Source organism: Bactrocera tryoni, chromosome 2, assembly GCF_016617805.1.
Source record: "Bactrocera tryoni isolate S06 chromosome 2, CSIRO_BtryS06_freeze2, whole genome shotgun sequence".
NCBI lineage: Eukaryota > Metazoa > Arthropoda > Insecta > Diptera > Tephritidae > Bactrocera > Bactrocera tryoni.
Window position 1 is genome coordinate 78,420,300 of NC_052500.1, and position 27,009 is coordinate 78,447,308.

The 27,009-nt window shown below is 35.4% G+C and overlaps 2 protein-coding genes across 2 annotated transcripts in view; one reads left to right on the forward strand and one right to left on the reverse strand.

Annotated features, from left to right (window-relative positions):
• The window catches only part of LOC120768553, a 352,878-nt gene that overhangs the window by 198,515 nt on the left and 127,354 nt on the right, over positions 1-27,009 (reverse strand). The gene's annotated exons all lie outside the window — the stretch shown is intronic.
• The window catches only part of LOC120768554, a 118,759-nt gene that overhangs the window by 11,913 nt on the left and 79,837 nt on the right, over positions 1-27,009 (forward strand). The window contains exons 3-5 of the mRNA XM_040095298.1: positions 14,594-14,931; positions 16,791-16,963; positions 23,149-23,211. Of these exons, the coding sequence (XP_039951232.1) occupies positions 14,594-14,931; positions 16,791-16,963; positions 23,149-23,211 (574 nt within the window). The remainder of the gene's footprint in view (positions 1-14,593; positions 14,932-16,790; positions 16,964-23,148; positions 23,212-27,009) is intronic.

Consider the following 27,009-nt stretch of genomic DNA (forward strand, 5'->3'; position numbering starts at 1 on the left):
ATATAAGAACTTCAAACTTTCGGCAAAATTAACTGAACGTATAATACGAGTATTGGATATATATAGTTTAGTACCAAAAAAATGTAAAATTGGACTTCGAATTAACGAAACTACTCTAGCAGACCTTATGCCAAATATGGCGGTCAGTGTATTAGTTATATAGAGTATATGTATACATATATAAAATTGCATGAATTTTGATCCTCTGGTTAACGTTTAGCACTTTAAGGTATTTTCTTGGTTTTGGTTCTGGCTAGTTTTAAATGTATGAAGTATTTGGTTACACCCCTTACTTGTTTTCTTTAATTTTGGTCATCAAATCAGAGCTGCATATGGAACAATTGTTGTAATGACGGTTGTATGCAAGCACGTGACCGTATTCAGTTTTAAGAGTATTGTTGTTAAGTATACTTTTGCAAGTGTAATACGGCATAAAAGCTTTTTTAATACGTTTCTTACTATTAATTTTCCAGTTCAGTTCGGTGTCTATCTCGACTACCAAAAATTTTGCTGTGTGGGAACAGAGAAATTGTAGTATCACTGAGTGAGGGAAGTTGAAATTGAAGTAGTTTGGTTTTAATTGTAAATAGCATCAGTTCCGTCTTACTAATTATGTTAACACCTAATCCATTATTCGCCCATAGGTGTAACATGCGTAAGATAATCGCACTGATTGTGGATAGAAACACTATATATATATTATCACTATATGGTATGCATATGGTACTGATTTCACTCTTCATTAATAGTGAATAAATACCCAGAAATGAGCTATTTGGTTAAAAGTTTCGTTCAATAACCGAAATCTGCAGTCCATAGCGAAATATTGCACCCACTTTTAAAACATAAAATTTACGAGGGCGTCTAGTAATCGGCTGCTCCCTAACTTAATATTTCTTCACTTGTTTCCATTACTTATTTTCACTCCAACAATATTCTGAAGAGAGACTTGATATTTTCGTGGGTGTTCGCAAGTCATTCGCAGTCGCACCTACAGTCGCTAAGCACTTGAGATTTGCGCATATAACGCCAAACCCCGTATACATATATCGAGTATATGCAGGCGCATGTGTGTTGACGCCGACAAATATCCACAAATCTCCAACTTGAGTCACTTGTAAGCACGCCTCGCCTGCGACAGTGGCACCCATGTTGCACTACAAATGACATAAATAAAGCATGACACATCATAAAAAGTTCGCTGAGTTGTTACACGTTTATTGTTGCTGTAGCACACTAGTTAGAATGGTATTAGCACCGCCCACTGCCTCTGAGTATGCAACAGTGCTGGAAGCGTGCAACATGCAGTTGCAGTAATATGCGTGCAGTGAGCAAGTAAATTGCAAATTCATCGCGAGTTGTTGTTGTTCTGCGCTTTGCAGGAGTAAAGGTTGCAACACTGCGTATTATTGTTGCCACAATGTATAGTGGCGCGCTGTTGCTGCCGGATTAAGCGGATGTTGCATTAACACTTAAGTAACTTTTCGCATAAATAGCTTACAAATCTGCTAACGGCACATCTAACGGTGTATACTCAATATTGGCTTTTGTTGTTGCCACTGCTAGTGTTGCTGTTGTGCTAACGGTATTCAGGGCCGCTCTGTGCTTATGCATTCGACGGCGCTCATTGGTGACAATTGGCAGAAGCTTTGCTGCATTTAAATTGAAAATGAAATTGCCAGCAGCTGAGGCAACTTTTTATTGAACATAGTTTGCTGTTAATTTACTTCTGCTGTGCGTGTGTGCGTGTGGGTGTGCATATAAAATGGTGCAGAGAGCATTGCGCTGCGCCTTCGATCTATGCATTTCTAATAAACTGCGTACGTGCGAGTGCGCTAAAGTAGGTCACCGGATTGGATGTGGGAGTCGGCCTGCTTAGAATTCGCATTAAATTCTTTTAGCTTAGAATAAAATTCAGTAAATTTAATTAAATATCTATTTGTTTATTTGTTTATTTATTCAATTATTGAGTTCTCCCATTTATTTTTTTTTCATATTCTTAATCGGGTATATTAAGTTTGCGGCGTAGCTGGAAATACTCAGCAAGAGATATAGAAGATCCAATAAAGTACATATTCCGCATGAGCCGCTAAATCAATTTTGCCATGTCCGTCCGTCTTTTCGTCTATCTGTCTATACACAATCACGCTTATTAATCTTTCTATGAGGTATCGAACTCATATATCGAGCCCATGCCCTTTTCTCTGTAAAAAGCTGCGCATTTGTATGAATTGCCGATATCGGACTACTAGGGAATATAGAGACCATACGAGTCAACCATACTAATCAATCGAAAATAAAATAGAGATATTTTTATACCCTTTTATGATATAAGAAATGTATCTGTCGTCAGAAGGTACCCACGTTAAACATACCGGAGGTTGTCAACAGTGACGTGGAAGCCAAGTCGCGAGTGCAACGACTGTTTGTATGTTGACATGGGATATTTCGTCAACCTCTCGGTTGTTATGACCAATGATATCGATGTCATCGACGGACGTCGATACTCTTGTAGAAGATTATACCTTCTCGATTTAGCTCTTTAACTCTAATTTTTTTCTCCAAGAGTAGATTGAAGAAGTCGCACGACAGGAAGTCGCCTTGTCTGAAATCTCGTTTAGTATCGAACGGCATGTAGAGTTTCTTCCCGATCCTGATGGAGCTTTTGGTATTGCTCAACTTCAGTTTACATAGCCATATTAGTTTTACAGGGAAAATAAATACAGACAATGCGACGTAAAGGTGGTTCCTTTTCGTTGTGTTAAAGCTTTGAAGTCGACGAAAGGGTGGTGTGCGTCGATCCTCTTTTCAAATAATGCGCTTTCAACAAATAAGTGCCATATATTTTCCAAACTGAAGCAGGTTTATTCAATGACCTACGAATCAATAAAAATTATTTTAATAAATATAAAAAAAATATATAGCACAACTGTATAAAAAAACCTAAATCATATAAGCTTTACTCTATCACCTTAAAAATAGCGGAAATGATACCTACATTTTACGAAATCTTACCAAAATTTTCCACGCGCTAATGTCGTTAGGCTGAAAAGGCCGATGTGACTGTTATCCAGTGAATATTATTTATCATTTCCGTGGCGTCACGTATCGCACATATTGGCGCCAAAAGCCATGGATAAAATATATAACCGAAACTATAGACAGCTACATAGGTACTAATGTACATTTATTGTATACGTGCCTTGTGGGAATAATGGAAGTGAATAACATATTTTTTCATTGATAACTCTAAGGGAAGTTGTGGCGAAAATTGACAAAATATTAAGCTACAGATGAAATATAGGCAGCATTGTATGACACAATGTGATTGGTAGAAGATTTATGACTGCAACGACATCTATTGAAAAAATACGAAAAGATTTTTTCGACTACCAATATATATGCAATTTTTCTGTATTTTTGGCTCTCAACAAATCGACTCATACATACTTACATACTTTAGGCTTCAATAGATTTTATGTCTTTGCCAAGTCTAAAGCTAAAATTACGGCACACATCTAAGCCCTCAAAAATGCGCTTCTTTAATAGAACATAGAATTTTCTAAGGAGTGTAGTAGCTCTGGCTAGCAAATTCCTACAGGCCCTACATACACTTACAAGTATGTATATACGAAGAAATGTACGACCAAAAACAACTATCTTAAATGATTGTGAAAATGTCATATGCGAAAAAATCGCGAACATTGACATATTTCCTCGCTCCAAACAAAGTCAAAGTACAAGCGCTTTGATAAGCGACAATCTCAAGTTTTCTTACAACGTACTTGCATTGTTGTCGCTGTTGCTAGTCAACGAAGTGGCAATGTTAAGCTGGTGGCTGAGAAAAAATGCTACATTAATCAAATGATTTTACATATCACTTGCTTCGCTGCTGTAGCCGCTTCCGCGCGATATTGAAAACTCAGCGAAAATTTCTATGTTTGAAGGGAGCAAAGAAAAACAGGAAACGATGACGTATTGGCAAACATTTGATAGCGCAGAATCACGCGATTTTTGCGGTTAGCGAAGTGACTCTATTAAGCAATTTGCAAGCACACAAACACACACAGGCGCGATTGCCATACTCTTGTGGCTGTGGCTTTTCTTCAAGCGCTTTTGTTATCACCAGCGGGTGATTGCTTTGTCAGCAGTCTCAGCTAACCGTGGCGAATCATAAAAGTAATAAATCGTGGTGGAAATAAATTTTGACTGAACGCATGTAACATTATCATTTTAATCAACGCATACACTCATATTTATGGTATGTAAGTGTGTATGTATAATTCATGTCGTATTTCCGTTGTTGGATAACGATGACTTCATTTTTCATAATGTCATATTGGTGCTGCCTGATTGGTTTTTGCGCGGAAACATATTTTTCTTAGTTGCAAGTGTTATGAAAGTTTATAAGTCGTGGAAAACCTTAGGTAGAATGCACGAACAATATAAATATATACAATTTGAAGTGAGTTAAAGATAAAAAAATTAAGGGTTATGCTGAACCTATGTATGCTCAAAGAAACAATATCCCTCTGAGAGATTTTTAACTCAATTTTGAAAGCTGACAATTCGCATTTAAAATTTCTTATAAGAATAGTTTATTGTACAATTTTTTACATAGAGCATAAAATTTTCTAAAAATATACCTTAGAAATATTTCTTTAATGCAAACATTTTTATATTTATGATATAATATATTTTTGAAAATCGTGTAAGTAGAACTTATGTATGTAAAAAGATTAATTGTGTTGCTGAAGTTGCGATTGAGAAAGCGAGAGAGTTCTATAAAAGGAAATTTACTGGGCCAGAGCAAGTTCAATAAATGTCGTCAATCCAATAAGTATCATCTTAACTCTTGGTTATATATATATATTTTTATGATTTTGTTATTCGCAACATTAAAACTCTTACAGCGTATACTACATGTTGACGATAAACTTGACAAAAGTGATATCAATCCAACCATATTTATAAGTCCTTCAAGTAAAATAAAGACGAAGCAAAGTATTTGAACCCCACAGAGTTTAGTTCAGAATGAACTTTGTGATCAAGTTTTCATTTGCATTTAATTCTGTGCCATTTTTTATAAAAAAAAAATTAACTTAAATACATATATTCCGAAATTCTCGGGTTCCCGAACTATTTTACTAGAATCCCGAAATAAAAAAATATAGCTTATTTGATTGAATTTCGAAAATTTTATGGATGCCGCAATGTTTTACTAGAAACCAGAATTTCTTCTTAACAGATTAGTGAATTGAAGGCATTTCGAAATTCTCGGGATCCCGAACTGTTGCACTAGAATCCCGAAATTTTTTATAAAAAATATCTTATTTTATTGCATTTCGAAAATGTTATGGATATCGAAATGTGCTACTAGAAAATAAAAATTTCTTTTTAAAAGAATTTCTTATTTAACGGCATTTGGAATTTTTTTTGTATCCCGAAGTATTTAATATTTGGAAAATCTTCCGAGTACCGAAAAGTTTCACTATTGACTTTAAATTTCATTTGAAGAAAAAAATATTTTAACGCATTCAAAATTTTTCGGGATCCCGAAGTGTTTTACTAGAAATCCTAAATTTCAATAGAAAATAATGTAAAGCTTTTACAAAACTATTCGGATCCCGAAACATTTGGAAAATATTCGCAACCCAGAATTTAATTGGAGTGTGTTGGGACCTTGAGGGCAATAATCAATCAAAAATCATCACTCGCTTTCAAAGGCTCTAATGTTTCACTTTTTGTAACCTTTCGCTTCGCCATTTTTAAGAAGAAGATTTTTGTCAGATTCGGGATCCCGAAATGTGATACTTGAATACCGAAATTTAATATCAAAATATTATTTTATTTGAGTGAATTTTTGAAAATTTTGTGGATCCCGAAATAATTGGCTGGAATCTCGAAGCTTTGTTTCAAAAAATTGTGTATATAAAAGCCTTATCAAAATAATGTTTTATTTAAGTGAATTTTTGTAAAATTTTTGGATCCCGAAATAATTAACTGGAATCCCGAATTTTCGTTTTCAAAAGTTTTTTCAGTATAATCCTGTAATTTCGGGATTCAAAAAATGTTTATTTTATATTATTAATATTATTTCTATGTGTTAGAAATTTACATATTACATATTATTATTCAGAAAAGTTTAAAACAATAAAAAGCAATACAGAACACTAACATTCAAGAAATTACCGTCACCTAAAATGCATAATAACGTAACATCACTTTTCAATAGTTTACAGGCAGAGGAAAAACGATATATGTAATAGAAGCCAAACAAAATTTGAGTTTTGCTTATTAAATGGTTATATATTGGTTATAAAATGGTTATATATTGGTAATATCTGAGAGCGGCAACTGAATAATATGTAATATGATGTAGTGAATGGTGAGCAATAAAAAACTCAAAAGTGACGATATAGTTAACAGTATTTACTCAAATTTTCTTTTTTCTCGGCTCATCAAATGAATTACTTCACAATAATTTAAAATGCCGGATATTCTATATTATACCTATCTGCCTTTCTGCTGGTGAATGCACATCTTATCCCTCAGTTTTTGAGACATCAACCTGAAATTTGACACACGTCCTTTTCTTCCTAAGTGGCTGCTCAGTTGTTGAAACCGCTGATATCGGACCACTATTACATATAGCTGCCTTACAAACTGACCGGTCAGAATCTATAGCAATGCACCAAAGGTATGCTAAAGCTTCTGTGCAAGCAATGTTAACATTTTTTCTTGTTTATTTATGCTTTAAAAGATTAAAAATAACCCACATGGAGCATAATCTAACATATTTCATTAAGTAAAAACACTAAACATTACATAAATGTTCCAAACTTATCTCACTTCGCATATTTTCTTGCGCAAACAAGCTTGTAATGTAATATCAGGGCTGAAAAATGTGCACACCGCAGCATGAATGCTTCACCTAAGCAAAATCACTTAACAAGAATAAATATTTCGTTGCTTTGACCCAACAACCTACAATCATTTACTAGATTTCCAGGTTTCAAGCGCACGGTCTCACAAACGCATACACAACCAAGCACATACTCAGTCACAAATAAACAATAATGTAACATATACACATATATAAGTCACATATCCACATATAAAGCGGCATATACACACCCACACGCAGAGCTCACCAACATTTATGGCCAAATGTTAAGCACCGTTCGGAGAATGTGAGCGCATAAGATTTTATGTCTTGATATGCCGTTGGCTGCATGATCCCGACAATACACCACAGCAACGGCTATGGATAGTTTATACTGACACAATGCGCTTGCAACTGTCGATGACAATAATGATTATTTGAGTTATTGATGGTTGGCAAATACTACAACAGCAACTACTTTATGTAGGTTACTTGTAATGCCGTGAGGCTGCCAAAGCTATAAATACACGTATAATTTTCAACTACAGCTTCATGTGTGTCTCTGTGTTTGCATCAATAGCTCCTCTACTGGTAGTGACCGTTTAAATGCAAATACTACAACAACTACAAAAATAAATTTCTCTGCATACCGCGACTAGAAACGCTATGGCATAGACGGCAGACTTCGCTTCTCGGCATATATGCGTTTTTATGTGCTTGTTGTTATAAGCATTTACTCGTATGCGGGTATGTCAGCGCTGACAGTTAGCCAACATGAGCTTTTCTCTTCCGTCTCACAAAATTCGTTTTGTATTGCTCTTATCCTCCGGGATTTTATGCTATGAAATACAAAACAAACAATAAGCGTAGCAATAACTGTGTATTTAGGATCGAATGACAAGTCAATAATAATGTGAAGCAAACAATTGTGCCCAGTGGTGAATGGGAGATGTGGATTTTGGGGTTGAAAATATTGGGTAATCTTTTCGTATTTTGTCAATAGATGTCTTTGCAGTCCTTTATCTCCAGTACTACGAATCCCATTGTGTCATACTATATAGTGTTGGAAAGGTGGGATTTTAAGCTTCATTTAGTCAAAGAAAATTGAATTCGGGGAAATTTAAAAAAAATACAGCTGTTCAAAAATGAATGAAAATTATGAATGAATTGGCTTTGAAATTGTTGTATAAAAAGGGAACAATGCCACGCAAGTCCCCAATGAAATTTGTGAAGTTTACGGAGAAGATGCTGTATCAGTTCGCGTAGCATAATAATGGTTCGTTCGCTTCCGTTCTGGAAATTTTGATGTGAAAGTAACACCTCGCTCTGGTCGACCTATCGTTGAAAAGACGTTGAAATTATAAAAAAGATTGACCAAGATCGTCATATAAGCAGTCATGACATCGCCAAGGAACTGAACAATCATCATGAAACGGTTTTAAACCATTAAAAACAGACTGGCTACAAATAGAAGGACCACATAAATTGCCTGTGAAAAACTTAATAGACCGAATTAAAACTTGCAATTCTTTGCTGAAACGAAATGAAATCGAACCATTTCTGAAGCGAATGGCAACAGGAGATGAAAAGTAGATCAAATACGACAATATTGTGCGATAATGATCGTGATCCAAGTGTAGTGAAGCTCAAATGGTCGGAAGGCCAGGATTGACGCCTCGAAACGTTATGCTGAGTGTTTGGTGGAATTGGAAAGGAATCATCCGCTATGAGCTGCTCCAGCCAGGTCGAACGATTGATTCTACAATTTATTGTCAATAACAGATGAGTTTGATGCAAGCAAGCGAAAAAAAACGGCCATAAGTGATCACACACAGACCACACACATTTTTGATGACTCAGCAAACACCAGAAGAGCTCGGCTGGGAATTTTTGACGCATCCACCATATAGTGCTGAACTTGCACCATTGGACTACCATTTGTTTCGGTCAATGCCGAACTCCCTGTATGGAGTAATGCTGGCTCCAAGCGAAGCCTGTGAAAATTATTTGTCGCAGTTTTTCACCGAGAAACCAACTATTAGTAAGCACAAAATTCCAAAAAAATAATACTTTTTCTGTTTATTTGCCATTTCTGGTCCAGTTGGACCAGTTTGTCACTAGTTAATAATGTTGTAGGTGCCTAACTTACTATTACCTGTTTTAACTACTGGCATTCACACATAAGTAGACATGCCCGTAAAGACTTTATATACTAAGCACGAATCAGCTATTAGAGCGAATGTTGCCAGGAAATTTAGACACACTAGAATGAATGCTTGCGACAAACAGGGATTTTGAATTGGCAACAATGCAAAGAGTGCTGCAAATTGAACAGCAAAGTCAAATATTGGCAACATAAGGGCAGAGTATACATATATGTATATACATATATATATGTATATATAATTATGTACGTAGCTATGTGCCACGAAAATTATGTGAATATGAATAGAGCAGACGCGGTTGTGTGTCTATTATTGTTTCACAATTTCATTTCACAACATTGTGCCCTTAATGAGGTGACAGGTTAGCATATATGCCCTGTAGGAAAATTTTGATTAAAGTATATAATTTTCTCAACAAATTTATGCAAGTAAAGGTTTTAGGAAAAATGCAATTTGGGTATTGAAAATGTTGTGGCAAATGTGACAATTCAAACAAAAATTGTTTTAATGTAAGTGAACTTTTTCCTACAGCGCCTTTGTATTTTCGGGCTCTATGTGTGTTTCGAAAATTTCCTCTGCTTGCCCACAGCAGTTTTAGCTTACATACTTTGACTTTTGGCACAATTGCTGACATTTCAGTTCAAAGCACTTTTGGCAAATAGTGGCTACTTTCAAAATGGTTGACTTGTCAATTTCTTTACATTTCACTTTGCTCATTTGGCTTGGCAGTTAAAGGCTATATAATTTGCTTATAGTCAACATTGATTCTAGTTGACATGACAAATCCAAAACTAGAAAGACATGAAGCGAAAAATACTTTGCAAAAGGAAATTATTTGACTGTAACGAGACCTCCAACCACACAGGAATGCAAAGAATAAATTTTGATGTCGGTTTATGGTTTTAAAGCAAAGGACCAAAAAAGGTAGTCATGCTGGGTAAATATTAAAATTAACTCTTAACTTATTTACTCATTTTTCTTTACAAAATAATAAACATGAATTTATTCATAACGCAGACTCTTGGTATAAGAAACCTTGGTCCTTTATATTTCGGGCTTAGAGAAGTGAAACATATACTATTGTTATCGAAACTCGATAAAAAAAAAGTCATTTAACGATTCATCACCTATCACGATGTCATAGACGTGTTCCGTGTTGAGCAATTGACAAAATGTAGGACACAGGGAACGTGAACAATTTTTTTACAGTCAATTATGCCTATATTCTTCCAATCTCACGTTACACCACGATAATCTTGCAATATCAGTTTCACACAGTTGATGCTGTTTCTGGAACAGCAACTTATTTTAGACCACCTTCATGAAATTCGCATTGGAGTGATCCACAACCTCGATTGATTCACTACACCATCGATACTGTTGGAGCTTCTTAAATAAGGAATTAAGTTTTTTATTCATTATTGCTGAGTTAATACGATACGAGTACGAGTCGAAAGTCGTAAAAACTAATAGCGTAAAATGTTCGCGTTTTAGTTCCATTTTTTTGTCGAGATGAATCGCTTAAATGTTTTTCAAAATATTCTCTATTAAGATCTATACACTATTGTAGGCGTGACTCTTACTGAGGTATCTCCAAAACATACCTTCTTAACCCATCAACCGATAGCTCATAAGATAATTTTGCAATATCAGCTAGTGTGTATATACATATAATCGATATATATGCATAAAAAATTCGATAATATATAAATAGAATATAAATTCTCAAGTGGATATACGCATAAGCCCATTTCTTCAGCTGCGAACTTGGCCATCCATTTTGGATGTAGGTACTTCAAGTGCGTTATGTTTTATAATATACATACATATATATTCCTCCATACATGTCAGTGAACTATCAAGTATGACTTTAGAACATGCAAATTAATATAAGTGAGTAAGTAAACTTATAAGCATTTGGCCTACATTTAGGCGCAGATTGAATAGATTGCATGCCTAATAGGTATTTATTCTAGGACGTGCTCGTTAATAATACCACTGTATAAGCACTGTAAAATATTGAGGTTGCCAATACCTACTCATAATGTCTAATGCTAAAAAATACTTTCAAAATTATCTAGTAAATAAACTTACTAGTCAAAATTGTGCAAACATGAAGTTCATTTCTTGCATTACGTTTTATATTGCAAAAACAATCATTATTTTCCGTGAATTTGGGTTAAATGGAAACTAAATTCAACTGCCAAAATCAGTAATTTACTCATTCATTCCATTTTTCAAACACATAAGCAAATATAAATACTTACAGGGTGATTCGTAGACTGGAGATTTGATGACATTTATTTATATATAGTATATACAAGATATATATATATATCCATTTACTCCTTATCCCAAGTAATGCTCAGCAGTAAATACTACGCCGTTTGCATAAAATAATACTTGAGAATATTTCACTCTTTACATGGTTTTTTCCATTCAAACATGTTTTTAACGCCCTGTACCGCAATAGCTTAATGCAAGGTTAGGCTTCCAGCTATAAATAATTTGTTTTATAAGCTTAAAATAGCAGACAAACTAAATTATATTAAACAGATTGAGCTTAAAGCGCCTTAATTACATGACTGTTTAGTTTTAATCAGCCTAATGATATACTAACAAAAATTTTCACAACAATACCTTATGTGAATGAACATGAAGCTGAAATTAGTGGCACACATTATTGTTTCGAAGGAGCCCTCGAGCTTTTTTGGTATTTTAGGTAGAAGAAAGTTGTGTACACAAACACAATATAATCTTAAATTTAGAAACATGAAAATAATACTATCTTGGAAGTACTTAATACAGTGTGTTTTTTTACTATATGAAGACATAAAAACTCAAAAATTGCCTGATTTCGATAGCATTTTTTTTAAATAAAATTTTATTAAATTAAGTTAAAGTAAATACAATAAAATTAAATTTTTTATTGAACTAAGTTAAATTAAATTAAATTAAATTAAATTGAATAAAAATAAAATAAATAAAATAAAAATAAAATAAAATAAAATAAAATAAAATAAAATAAAATAAAATAAAATAAAATAAAATAAAATAAAATAAAAATAAAATAAAATAAAATAAAATAAAATAAACAGTAAATAAAATAAAATAAAATAAAAATAAAATAAAATAAAATAAAATAAAAATAAAATAAAATAGTTATTGTTAACTTTTTAAAAAATAAATAAAATAAAATAAAATAAAACAAAAATAAAACATAAAATAAATTAAATTAAATTACACAAAATAAAATTAATTTAACACTTAACGAAGTGTGCAAAACTTTTAATTTATAAAAGAAAAATTAATCAACAAAAGTAGCAGAGGAAAATAATTAAAATAAAGTTCATTTAAGAGCTTTGAGTCGCAGTTATTAGATACTTCAACTTCAAGAAATAATATATTTTAGTAATTTGAAAGAGATCAGAGAGGTTTGTAAAATTTTTGTAAAATTAACAAAGCAATTTGTCGTCAATAACAATTGCTATTTGTATAATAAAATGTACATAGAGTATTTTCATAAAACGATTTTATTAAGCAACTGAATATAAATGGTTATTTGTTATAAATGAAAAAAATATATAAAGCCATTACAAAAATTTGAAAAAATATGCAGATAAAGTTATAAATAAATAGTTGTTTGCAATTGGTAACAACTCAAACGAGTAGGCAACATATCCTACATTTAGGCGCGAAAGCCATTTCTTTGAAACATGTGCTTTTCATAGCGTGCTTAGAGTATTCACCGATGAATCAAAGGATGAAATAGGAACACCTTCAAACTAAATGTTTAATATTCAGTTTTTCAGCCTGAAATTGTTGGAAGAATAGGCCACTAATCGGGCTCGTGCTAAAATAAGAAAGTCCATTAACCGTTGGCACTCCTTAGTATAGACATTACTAAGATAATTTCTTTTGAAAAGTGATTCAAAGTGTCACTGGGCAGAAAAAGTGTATGGAAGGACTCCATAGTTGAAGTTTTCGTTCTTTGGAGCTCAATGCAGAGGCATACATATGGCTTAAGAACGGCAGATGGAATTAAGGTTTGGTATAGTTGGTCCACTTACCATCTCAGTGTTCATCATATGCAGGTTTCCCAGAATTTTTCAAGTTCAGGTTTGTGCCATTAGCAGATGTGCAGAGATCATTCTAGAGAAAAACTATCACGGGGAACGAATTGCCAATTCTCAGTGATAATCAGGCGGCACTGCGGGCAATCTCCTTAATGGAAATTAAATCAATTCAAACAATGGTACTGTTGTGCATACAATTGCTTTACAGGTTTTCCACTGAAAACAATATCCTACTTGCATGGATCCCTAGACGTAGCAAGTAATTAAATATTATTTAAAAGAAATGAGCTAGCTGATGTCGTGGCGAAAGAAGTTGCGGCAACCAATCTGATAATACTGTAACCGTTCTGCGCTGTAAATTTCCATACGTTATAAGAGGAACTATTCAAAGAGTGGTCCAGTAGAAAATACCATTTAAAACAAGCGCCTAGACTTCGGCAGACAAGGCTGTTTCTGAGAGAGTATGATACAAAACGTTTCAATAAACCAACGACTTTTTTCAGACACAAAGTAAGGCAGCTTCTAGGATTTTAAACAGTTCACTGTAACGTGCAGTGCCTTCTGAAAAGTTTAGGGTACTGCTCTACGGATCTATATCGCTTTTGAAAAGCTGAGAGACCAGAGCACATACTTCTGGATTTCCTCGCAATCACAGGCAGAAAGAGGCAGGCTATTACAAAATTATATATGGTGTGAGAAGACATTGCAACCATTAACCCAGGATCATTGCTAAGCCTCTTTGATTTGACTGAGTTAAACGAATTGTTGTAAGTAATAACGGAAGAGGACGTAATAAACCTTAGGTCGCAGAGCACTCCTCGATATTCAATCTTTCGCTCTAAGGCTACCCAAGTGTGAACACTGGTCTCAGAAATGTGGTTAAGTGAAAACGGCAACATGCAGAGCATGCATAGTGTGTAATAAGACGCTGGAACTTTACGTTTGCCAATGCACAGCCTTCAGGCGTATGAGAAAGGATATATTCCACGGCCCACAATAATTAAACTTAAGAGACATTGGGGAACTGGGGTGAAAAAATAAGTTATTTATCAAATCCATTGCATTGGTTGCCACTTGGTGGAACAATGGGTCTTTTGATGGCTTGTGAATGGCAGCCTGCATTCAGGTCTATACATTTCCCGACTTTATAAAAAGTATCACACTATTTTAATGTTTAACATTTTTGCTAAATTTCACATTTTTGTTTCGAAAAATTTTACAAATAACAGTAATTTCAATTATAATCCATCTCATTGCAACCAACGAAATAAAGCCCTTACTACACTTGTTTTTGATTGCAGCACATTTTCTGTACACAAAATTAACTCCATTTGCAATTTGCACGATAGACACACGCACACACCTTTCCAGGAACAATTTCATTTGCACCATTCAATCACACGCTCATCCACCGCAACCGACCTCTTCGCATGTACTTAATTCAAAACTCTCTTTCCCTCCAACAGGTTTTTCGCCAGCTGGCAACAATGAACTGCCACCGCCGGCACCGCCGCCACATCGCGCACCATTACCTCCAACGACCACCGTCACCTCGGCAGCAGCTGGTAATAATAATCTGAACATCAATCTTCCGGAGAACAACAACGGCATACTGCGTCTCGAAGTTGAGCTACGTGATAAGCATGCACCGCGGTACAAGCGCGGCATGGGACGTGGTGTGGGTGGCGTGGGAGCAGGGCGTGGGCAGATGGGTGGCGGCGGTGCGGGTGGTCTGGGGGTAGGTGGAAAGCGTGCATCGCCGAGGGTAGCGGATGATAAGAGTGCAATGGTGCCGCTGGAAAAGGTAGGTATTGGATGGGAGTATCGGTGATGGGATATTTTGTATAGTTTTTTTTTTTTTTTTTGTTTTGGATGTAAGTTAGTACTTGGTACCTAAGGGTTTGCGGAAACTTCTAGGCTATGCACAGCATGAAATTTTGTAGTTCCCATAGGCATCATAGCACAAAGTTTCAGCCTTTCTAAGATACTTATACGAGCAAATAATTGTATGAAGAGCAGATTTTTAATATGAAAAACAACTGAACTAGTTCAAAATTTGCTTCTAGGAACCTCCTCACTTGTGGAAATATTGATAGCCTGTAGCTTGAGTCCCAGCTGAGATTGTGGATTTCAACTTCAAATTATTTTGAAAGTTAAAAGCGTACTTTTTATAGCTTCACTTCACTTTGAAAGCTTACGTGATGAAGCTTTTGCTCGAAGCTTTTTTCTTCTGAAAATATTCAGAGCCTGTGGCTTTAAGGCCAAGTTAGTAAATTGGATTTCAACTTCTAAGATATTAAGTATATAAGAGAAATATTTTTTGATCACTTCACTTTCCTCTGAAAGCTTGTTTGTTGTTGCTTATGCTAAAATCTACAGTTTTTGACATTTTTGGAACCATATTCAAGCTGCTACCGTGGCATTAAATCTTTCAAAAATATTTTTAAATGCAAGCTCGAGTATAAAAATAAATAACACTTCATTAACTAAGTGACAATTGCATGCGTGGTTAGCTTGACTGTTGCCTACTTTCAGGCGCATTAGCTCCTGAAGCATTTTCGCTTGGCAAATAGTGAAAAAATAAATAATAAAATCCATTTCAATAGTGAAAGTGATTCATGATCTATGCGTGGTTAGCTTTACCATTACAGTATTGCATACTTTTAGGGGCAATAACATGTAACACGTTCTTGTTTGGTAAGTAGGGGCAAAATAAATAATAAAATACATTTTTGTAGTGAAAATGATTCCAAACCTCTACGTGATTAACGTTACTACTTCAGTGTTGCATACATGCAGGCGCACTAGCTCGTATAACATTTCTGATTGACAAATAGTGGAAGGTAAATAATAAAATATAGTGAAAATGATTCAATATCTGTGCGTGATTAACTTAATCATTACAGTATTGCATACTTTCAGGCGCAATAACTACGGAATAAATAAAAAACTCAATGTGTTTAGTAAAAGTGATCCAAAATCTATGGTTGTGGTTATGTTTACCACTTCAGTGTTGCTCACTTTCAAGCGCATTTGCTCGGAGAGTATTTTCGATTTCGATCTATGCGCAGTTATCTTTACCATATCGGTGTTGTATACTTTCAGGTATACGAAAAATTATTTTTTATTAAAAAATATATTGTAAATGTGCATGGGTATCTCCAAAAAAAAGATCTGCCTCAATATTCACAACACGAATCACTTAAGGGTAACTGAGAACATTTCCCCGCAACTCCAGCACTGCTAGACAATGCACTTAAATGCCCTTAAACGCCTAGCGATATGCAACGCTGCGTATTTTCCAAATTATTCGAGCGCAAGTGATTGATTGCAGATTTCTAGCAGCAAGCAATTGATGCGAAATGAGTGCAAAATAGAATGCAATCAAGTGTTTTGTTGCTGTTGTTTGCAGTTAATGCAATTGCAATTGAAATTATTGGGCAATTACTCATTGTCGGCTCAAATACCAAAGCGCATTTTTCGCAAAGACAAGAAGAGGGGAAATAAAAAGCTCTATTACCTACTAGTAATGATTCTCTTCTGGTAATGCAACACGCTGCATTGCATGTGACTTTAAAACTTTAAAAGCGCACTCTTCGCCTTTCTCATTTTACTCATTTGCTCTGCTATTTCTTGTTCATGCCAATATGCGCTTGCTTCTAGGTGCTTGAGGAGCTGCTCACCAAACTGGAAATTGAGCATGTCACTTGGACGACGAGTCGCAAGGGCTATTTCCATCATGTTGTCTTCCCACTGCCGTCCGGTGAGCCATGCGAGACGACGCTGCACTGTCTAACTCAGCTGGGCATCGGTACGAAATTAAATTCCAGCGTAAGGTGAGTAATGGAAGAATGCGCTGCAACAAAGCGCACGTACATATTCACAAACACATGCATACATACACACTTAAACCCAAAAGTCTAAAAAATAGTAGAAGAAAATGGTCAACAAAAGCGAGAATGCAAGTAAGGTGAAAACTACAGCAACAAAGTGTGAAATGTGGAGTATTAGAGATAAGGTTTTAAGTTGACTGTCCTTTGCTTTGGTGTCGCGCTGTCAGTTAGTGGACTAAAATAAGACACAGCGGAGAATTGCTTAAAGCAGCTTTGAACGTCGGATAACAGTGAAAAGCAGGAAAGAGTTTTTAGAAAAAAAGTAGGTTGGCGTCTGCTATTGACAATGTTGCAGGTTCGAAACCCAATTAACGAAACATTTAATATTTGCTGAGCAGATGTTAATCTTAGGGAACAAAACCGTTAATACAGGTAACTTCAACCTCCTTTTTTATACTCTAGCAACAAAATTGCTAAGGGGAGTATTATAGTTTTGTTCACATAACGGTTGTTTGTAAGTCCTAAAACTAAAAGAGTCAGATATAGGGTTGGTAGATAACGTGATCAAGGTGACGAGTAGAGTTGAAATCCGGATGTCTGTCTGTCCGTCCGTCCGTCTGTCCGTAACTTGAGTAAAAATTGAGATATCATGATGAAACTTAGTACACGTATTTTTTGGCTTCTTAAGAAGGTTAAGTTCGAAGATGGGCAAAATCGGCCCACTGCCACGCCCACAAAATGGCGGAAACCGAAAACCTATAAAGTGTCATAACTAAGACATAAATAAAGATATTAAAATTTGGCACAAAGAATCGCATTAGGGAGGGGCATATTTGGACGTAATTTTTTTGGAAAAGTGGGAGTGGCTCCGCCCCTACTAAGTTTTTTGTACATATCTCGGAAAATACTACAGCTATGTCAACCAAACTCTACAGAGTCGTTTCCTTCAGGCATTTCCATATACAGTTCAAAAATGGAATAAATCGCATAGTAACCACGCCCATCTCCTACACAAAGGTTTTGTTGAAAATCACTAAAAGTGCGTTAACCGACTAACAAAAAACGTCAGAAACACTAAATTTTACGGAAGAAATAGAAGAAGGAAGCTGCACCCAGGCTTTTTTTAAAAATTGAAAATGGGCGTGGCCTCACCCACTTATGGACCAAAAACCATGTCTCAGGAACTACTAATCTAATTATTTTACAGCAAAATAAAAAAATATGTAAATGACGGATAATGAAATCTCGCTTATCACTTTATCATGCGAGAGTATAAAATGTTCGGTGACACCCGAATTTAGCCCTTCCTTACTTGTTTGGTATTATAATTAACTTTTATGACCACTTTTTACCATTTTTCCGCTAGAGACAGTATTTCATCAGTGTACAACTTTTCTGGTTTCTGCGAAAACTGCGACAAGTAATTTTCATAGGGTTCTCTTGAAGCCAACTTTAATCTATTAAGGGAGTTCTGCATTGACCTAAACAAATGGTAGTCAGATGGTGCAACTTTCCCGAATTTAATTTTTGAATGAATGAAGCTTAAAATCTCACCTTTCCAACACTATATGGCATGACATAATCGGATTGGTAGCACTGGAGATAAAAGACTGCAACGACTTCTATTGATAAATTACGAAAAGACTTTTTCGACTACCCAATATTTTGATAGTAAGGCTCCCTTCTGTATTTTATAAATAAATTCCGCCCAAAAAATTAATCAACCAAGCTATTTTTCCATTCAAAAATGTCGAAAATTATTTAAGAGCACAACTCAAAACTATTTAAGATTTTTATTGCTTTGTAATAACCTTCGGCCCAAAAACCGTCACTGTCACAAGCCAGCTCCACATTCCACGATAAAAAAAAACACCAAAGCAATTTAAAAATCGCATTTCGAAAGGACTCTCACGCCACTTAAATCACCAGTCACCAATTCAACTGCGCAAGAAAATGAACTTGAGAATTTTAAACAGATAACAGCAAGGGCTGCGCGTGAAAGAAATGGCCGCTTCTAGAGCCTAAGTGGCGATTGCTTTACAGCTAAGTACTCAAGTTAGTAGCAGTTAAGTGCAATCATTTCCTTATTTTCGCGCATTATGTCCATTCTACAGCTGTCAGCTGCCTACTTTGCAGAGCTTTTATCGCCGTTGAAGGTCAACGCGTACGCAGGTAATCGAAAAAATCGCATTTTCATGGCAGACAGGCGCAAGATTAAAGTTGAGAAATGAAATTACATTTAATGCAATTGCATTTCTGTTGGAGAGTGCAGGGAGTTAGTGCGAAAGTCTGCATTAAATAGGCAAGCGAAAGTCTCACAAGATGTTTGCAAGGTTCTTTCGTTATAAAATGTGAAGTTAATAAGTCCGTGTGACCTTGATATTCTAAGTTCATATAAGGTTAGTAAGTTAGAATTTTGCAATTAAATCAGGTTGAGAATTTAGCTAATACTCTTTTAGAAAGTTCTTTGATCTTATACCATTTCAAACAAAATTACCCATTGTCACAAGTGCAGTCTGTAAGATATGTATGTATATTCGAGATATAAAAAGGGCTGTAATTGAAATTCCTCTAATTAGTGATATGATTGAGACCTATGAACAAAAGCAGCTTTGGAAATCTTTCACATATAATTTTCTTGATCTATGGTTCTATATTCTCCTCAGCCAATTGAGCAATTGGTGTTGCTAATTACCTCGAAAGAAACTCCCACGCCTTTAGCAGCAACAGATGTAACGCAGACGATTACCGATTATGTTCATATCGATACATTTTCGGAGCCTCAATAAATATTGAGCTCTCTTGCCGTCAGCTAAGTTTTGACGAAGCAGGATTTAAATTACGTTACGAACTTTTACTCCCGGATTTGTATAGGGTTTACAGTTATAGTTTACGCTTTCTATTAAAATGCCCCCGTTTATAGTTTATTAAACTTTTAAAGCCAAATTTGTTAAAGGCTGGGCACACTTTGATTCAAGTACAAAAATTAAATATCGTCTACTTTAAGTCCCAAATAAGTTTGTCTACTGAATTACATGAATCTTGTTCACGAGTTTCAAAACACCAGCTCATAATAATATGGAAATTTGGATAGACAGTCAACAGCAGATACTCACCCTAATCTAACCTAAAATAGAAAGATGTAAATCCTTCCAAAAAAATTTTTTTAACTTAGATAGACATGCAACAACACATATCCAGCGCATGTTCAAGATAAGAAGAACCAACATTTTAGGTTATTCGGTTATTCTTAATACTTAGTACAGTATATTGTATATTTCTCAATTTTCGATTGAATTCATCAGCAGATTCGATTGTTTAAGAAGAGCCTATGTCTCTCCAAGGATTGATACATTATCAATATACTTTCAGGTAAGGAAATATATACTGCCTTAACAACAACAACTAAAAAATAAGTAAAATGCTTCCAAACAGCTTTTGACAGCTAATTCGAAAAGCCGTCCAATTATTCAAGAATTATAGTGAATATAGTGAAGCAAGGCGGAGGATCAATCATGGTGTTGAACCACTCCATAACATTGATGGAATTTTAAACAAGGCGAAATACGTCGACAATAAATAAAAAGGTCTTGTTGCCATGAGCTAAAGAAAATTCGCCTACGTCTATGTTGACACAAAAGTTGTTTAATGAAAATCAATGTTTTGGTGCGGGAATCGTCCAGCCCACGTGTCTTGGTGATGTCAGAAGATCCATATGCACCAAAAATGTCCCAAATATGGAAATTTTTTGTGATGAAATTAGAACGGCATGGCTAGCTTCACCATTAAGGCGCTGTCAGAGTCTTACAAGTATAACTTAAATTCGGCATCGATGTGAAACAATATTAAAGTAAAAGAGATAACGAACAAAATACTAACTGAAAGTAAGCAAGTTTTTGTAATGTCATTATTTTTGTTGATAAAATATTTTCGTTTCTAATTAGTTGTCGCACACAAATTGTTGATCCCACTTGTTTTTGTTAAAATTTTCAAAACAAAAACGAATTCTAAACAAAATTTTTACAATTAGAGTTTAAGTTTAACATAGGTTTCAATGAAAATACAATAAATATTCGTGATTTATTGGAAAATAACATCAATTACTTCAAAATATGTGTTGTTTCTAATTAGCTGTCAACAACCGTTTTGACTCAATTGACAATATAAAACCTGAATCGAAGAAGGCTCTAATGCCCATCACGACGAAGGATTTTTCCACGTGCTTTGATGACTGGAAAATTCGTTGGCATAAGTATATTGCAGCCTAAGGGGATTACTTTGAATTTGATCACAGTAGTATAACGGAAATTGATATAAAACAAAGGTTTTCTTAAAATTTTCAATATTTTTCATGGAATTAATGGTATTTTCCTACACTATAGGCTAACTTTTGAAAAATTGTTTGCTATGTAAAAACATCACTTTGGGCACTGTTGATAAAGCTAAAAGCAGTTATTTAAATTTCACATGTATATCTTTATAAGAAAGTGCTCAAAACATTAAGTAGTAATAATAATTTGTATTAGTACCAATCGTGGATTAAGGCAAGGAAAGAAAATCCTTCGTGAACCTGAAATATTTAGTGAAGTAAATTGGGGTTTAATCTGACAAATGAGGAAAGTTTTTGTTTTCAATAAAACCTAAAAGTATGACATATTCTATGAAAATAAAGGTCGCCTTATAAGATATGGATATAGAATTATTTTGTTAGATATTTAGCGTATGATACTCGTTCTTGTATGACTCGTCCCGATTAAACTGATTTTTTTTCAAAATGAGTGCCGTAAGCAAGTCTCTTTGGACTTACTTGAATTCCGATCCCGCACTAATGTAAAGCATTATAACTACCGATGAGACATGGCTTCATGAGTTTGACATGTAAACAAGTTAACAATCACCGGTAATGGTGGGAAAAAACGAGCCGAAACCAAAAAATCACGCAGAAGCCGCTCAAAAATCAAGGTGATGCTCATTGTTTTTTCGACATTTGCGGTTTGGTGCATCGTTAATTTGTTCCGGAGGGACAGACGGTCCATAAGGAGTTCTGTTTGGCCGTATTGTGACGTTTGCGTGAAAACATCTAACGAAAACGACCGGATTTGTGGAAGAGCAATTCATGAATTTTACATTATGATTATGCACCATCGCATCCAGCCACGTAACCGGTTGTAACCGAATTTAAAGCCAAAATCGCAATGAATAACATCGATCAACCACAGTAATCACCGGATTGGCTCCGTGTAATTTGTTCTTGTACCCCAAACTAAAAGTGTCGCTCCGTGGAACCCATTTTCAGTCGATCGAAGAGGTAAAACGAAATTCGCTGAAGGAGCTGAGGGCCATCACAAAATGTGTTTATGAAAATGTTTCGAGGACTAAAAAAGTCGTTATTATGTGTATTACATCTGGCGGGAATTACTTTGAAGGCGACAATATAAATTATATCCGTAGTTTCAATTGTCAAAGTCACAAAAAACGAATTGACAAAGCGAAGTACAACTATGTATAAGGAGTAAAATTTTAAGTCAAATTTATATCCGAAGCGATCGACAAAATATGTTTAATAGCTTTGCAGAATGTTGCAGTCATAAGGGCACATTTAGTGTGATAATCTAAAAACCAGATTTTTGTAAATCTAGAAAAATGATTTACTGAATCAATTGTAGAGGTATATTTATATATTCTATAATTACAGAGCAGAATTTTTAAAGAAAAGTTTCAATATTTTCGAGTTACATGTATTCTTCAACAGCTCTAAAAAAATGCTGATATGATTTCGATCTTCTCCGCAGCTGATTAAACTTAAAAGAATTTCTTTTTGAAGATATTGTTCATCTTACAGTTGAAAAAGCAAATCAGAATTGCAAAAATTGAGGCGTTTTTACAAAAGAAGTTGAATTTCATATAATTTAGTTTGTCTCTGACTTGTCAAAATTCAATTTTTGTTTAGACCAAAAAACTGGTAGATCATTGTATGGAGAACTGTTTTCAGAATATGCTTAAAAATATGACAGTGATCAGCTTAGCAGTTTTTCAAGCAGATTTTTCCACCTTCACTCATTTTACGCAAACTCACTTTCGCCATTCCCTAGCAAAATGTGCTTTCAACACTTACTTGCTTACAATTTTTAATTTGATTATTTTTCAGCGCTTTCACACGATTTTTCTTGCCTTATTTCTCTTTGCAGCATCATACCGTGCAGTGTCACTTACGATGCGCTCACCGATGCTGTCAACAAGGATGACTACAGGTAAGTTAGATGTCGCATAACAGCGCATACCAGCACATACTACTAATATACAAACAAACATGTGTATGCATGCAGCAACGCCTTTATTTGCAATTATCATCATTCTGCGCACGCACACATTCACATGAGTCTGCAGTCTCGCATACAATCAGGCGCATAAAGGCAGTCACTTGACAGTCTCGGTGAATGCCCATACACAGCATACTTCTAACTGCATATGTGTGTATGTGTGTGTGTGTGTACATGCGCTGTTTGGTCAGTTAGTTTACTATAAGTGTTCTGCCTGTCTGCTGCAGCAAAGTCGCTGTCCTCTGCTGTCCTGTCCTGTCAAATTCCGCATAAACACAGCCCACTTGACACACCCTTCACAGTGCGTCGCATGGAAACCTCCTTTGGTCAGCTGCACACGCTGCGAAAGTATGCTAGTGTGTGTGTGTGAATGCGTTCTTTTGCTCTTCAGGTGCCGCTAAACAAAGCGCACTCTGTCTCCTACCTTACCCCTACCGCCAAAACACTTGTCGAGTCATTCAAGTGCAGCTTTTCCTGCTGCCTTTGAAAATGTCGTGTTGTTATACTTGAAAAAGTAGCAAAAGCGCTGTGTTTGCGTCTAGCTTTGTATGTCCGCTTCTATTAACTTCCACCCAGCAGCTGCCTCTCCAACCCTCCTTGCCGCCTTCCTTTTCGCACACGAATGACAGCATCATTTAGTTTAATTTGCTTTTGTGCATGCCTCATCGCTTGTGTGTGCTTTGCGTGCTGTCCGGGAGTACCTGTGAAGGTGCTTCGCCGCCGGTAGTTTCATGGAGTTGCAACAGTTGAGTGGCAATGCTGCGTCTGAGTGCCACCAAAGTAACTGCGCACAGCTATGTATATATGTATAAGTATATAAACGTAGAGTATAAGTATGTGTACATATATATATAAATATATGTGTATATAATATGTATGTCTAGCAATTTAATGGCAGCAGCAATAGTAAAATTGTTTCGCTTTTATTATTTCAAGAGCTTCCGTGTTATTTTCTTGTATTTTGATTGCGTTTTGTTTGTCCGTTCTCATTTTCAATTCCCCCATTGGCTATGCCACAATGATTGGAGCATCATTGATTCCTGATTGTCCAGCAATAATGTTGTCAATTGAAATGTGCTCAACATAAATGTTTACATTCAATATTTAGATAATCATGGTTAGCGCAGCGATAAAAAGAGCGCTGCGAGCGCTAAAGTGCATACGTACATACATAAATATACATTTCACGGTAGTGAGTCGGCGGTGCTTTGGGAAACTCTGAACTAAATTGTTCATGGATTAAAATTTCAGTAGTTTTCAGGTAGGGAAGGAAGATTTTTGAAAGGAAGGTTGAATATACTACACCATATATATTTTTAAAGTAAAAAATTTTAGAATTTCCATGTTTGGAGTTCATGCCCAGAATTGTATGGAAATTGAAGTATTTTTGGGAATTTAATACTCCTCAAAATTATTTTGATTTTATTTCTATCACAAATTATAACAGCTGTTGCTGGTTTATACGATGCAAAATCAAAATAACGTCTGATCAAATTTGACCCGAACCTCAACTCCAAACACAAACCAAACTGATTTATAGGATGCAAAATCAAAATACCGCCTGATCAAATTTGACCCGAACATAAACTGCAAGCTCAAACCTAACTGATTTATAGGGTGCAAAATCAAAATAACGTTTGATCAAATTTGACCCGGACTTAAATTGCAAACATAAAACAAACTGATTTATAGGGTGTCAAATGAAAATACCGCCTGATCAAATTTGACCTGGATTTAAACTGAAAGCACAAACCAAACTGATTTTTAAGATGCCAAATCGAAATACCGTCTGATCAAATTTTACCCGGACTTAAACTTCAAACACATACCAAATCGAAGATAAAATTTTCTTACACTTTTTAATGTTGGAATGAAGTTTGATCTCCACATGTCAATTAATGTGTGTTTGGCAGCTTTTTATTTGCGATGCGAAAATATTCCTTGGCGTTTTTGCTATGTAAAAAAATTAAAAAATATGTAAATGATGTCCACTTTATCAGGAACAAAAATTTTCGGGTGGCAAAAACCATTCAGTGAAGGTCGAGAAGTCATCAAAAACTTGCCTTAAACGAGTCGTCTATTCACCTAATCACGGTTAATGCCGATAACATTAAAAAGTTAAAGAAACATTATTTGAAAATCCCGTTTTGGCATCAGAAAGATAGCAGAGGATCTCAACAGCGCTTATGGATATATAAGCTATATGCACACAGGCTCTGCACATAAAAGCCTGTGCTAGACCAATAAATGCAATGCATAGACACACAGCAATAAGAGTAGCAAGTGCTTTCCGAACTACTTATTTCCAGCGAAGCAGCTGAAGTACTAGCTAGTATGCCGCCCATAGACATTCAGGGAGACGAGTTCACGAGATTATATGAACTACCAGCGCCATTTACAGAGATCGAAAAGAGAGAAGAGAGAAAGAATAGTATAATTATATGACAGCAACGGTGGCAAATCTCAGCCAAAAGACGGTGGACCCACAGACTTAAACCTGACATCCATACGTGGATAGATAGACAACATGGAGACTTGGATTTCCAACTGGCCCACATATTAAGCTGGTATGGGTGCTTCAGAGGGTATCAATATAAATTTCAAAATGACGTCAATCCTTATTGTTCGATGTTAACGGAGTCAATAGAAGAATCTGAACACGTGTATTTCCATTGTCCTCGGTTTCCATATATAAGGAAAAGTTAGAAACAGCACTAGGTGGCAGTTTATGCGTCAGTCCTCTGAGAAGTGGAAAACTGTTCGCTAAGCGGCAATTTCTATCACGACAAAATTAAGACAGTTACAGAAATAGAATAGAAATAGAAATTGGCGTCCGTAAGTACTATAGAAAAGACATAAAGTGTCTTGTCACTCGCACGAAGTAATACCATATCTGGTGGTTCCGTGGGAAAGTCTTGAGTTGGGAGTAGTTTGGGTTTAGCGGATTAAAGTTCCGCACTCCCGCTTTCGATGCTCCCCCCTACTATAAAAAAACCCTTGAAAAATACGAAAGATTCCGAAAGTAACAGCAATTTAACCGGTGATTTTGTATGACAGATATGTGCTATAGCAGTCCGATCGAAAATTGCAACATTGTTTTGGACAAGAATCTCTGCCAATTAAAGAAAATATTCCTTCAAATCCGAAAGTATTCCATACAAGTACATGATTCCGACCATTCATTGTGACTGCATTGCATATGTACATATGCGATAGTGGTACAATATCGCCGATTCAGACAAATAAGTAGCTCTTTTGTTGAGGTTGACATAAAAAAAAACTGAGGAATCAGTTCTCATATATACTGACAAATGGACGGAAAGATGAACGGACAGACAGATGAACATGGCTAAATGCACCAGCTCAGCTCAGCACCATGATCATTTATGTACATACTTTATAGAGTCGCCGACGTTTCCTTTTGGATGTTACAAAGGCAGTGGCAAACATAACATACCCGGTCCATCTCAGCCGAAGCTTATAACAAGTATATGAATTAGATTAATTGTATGGCTTTACGTACTCAGGAGCCTATTCTGAAAGCGATAATAAAGATTTGTGTTAAATGTACGAAATTTAGGTTTTTTTTCAGTCCGCTTTAAACTTGATCAGATGGTATGGATGTTGTTGCTCGGTTATATGATGTAAAATGAATTTAGGATTATATAAAGAGCAAAGTTATTAACATATTTGAGTTATAAAGGGATCAAAATTGATCACATATAAAGA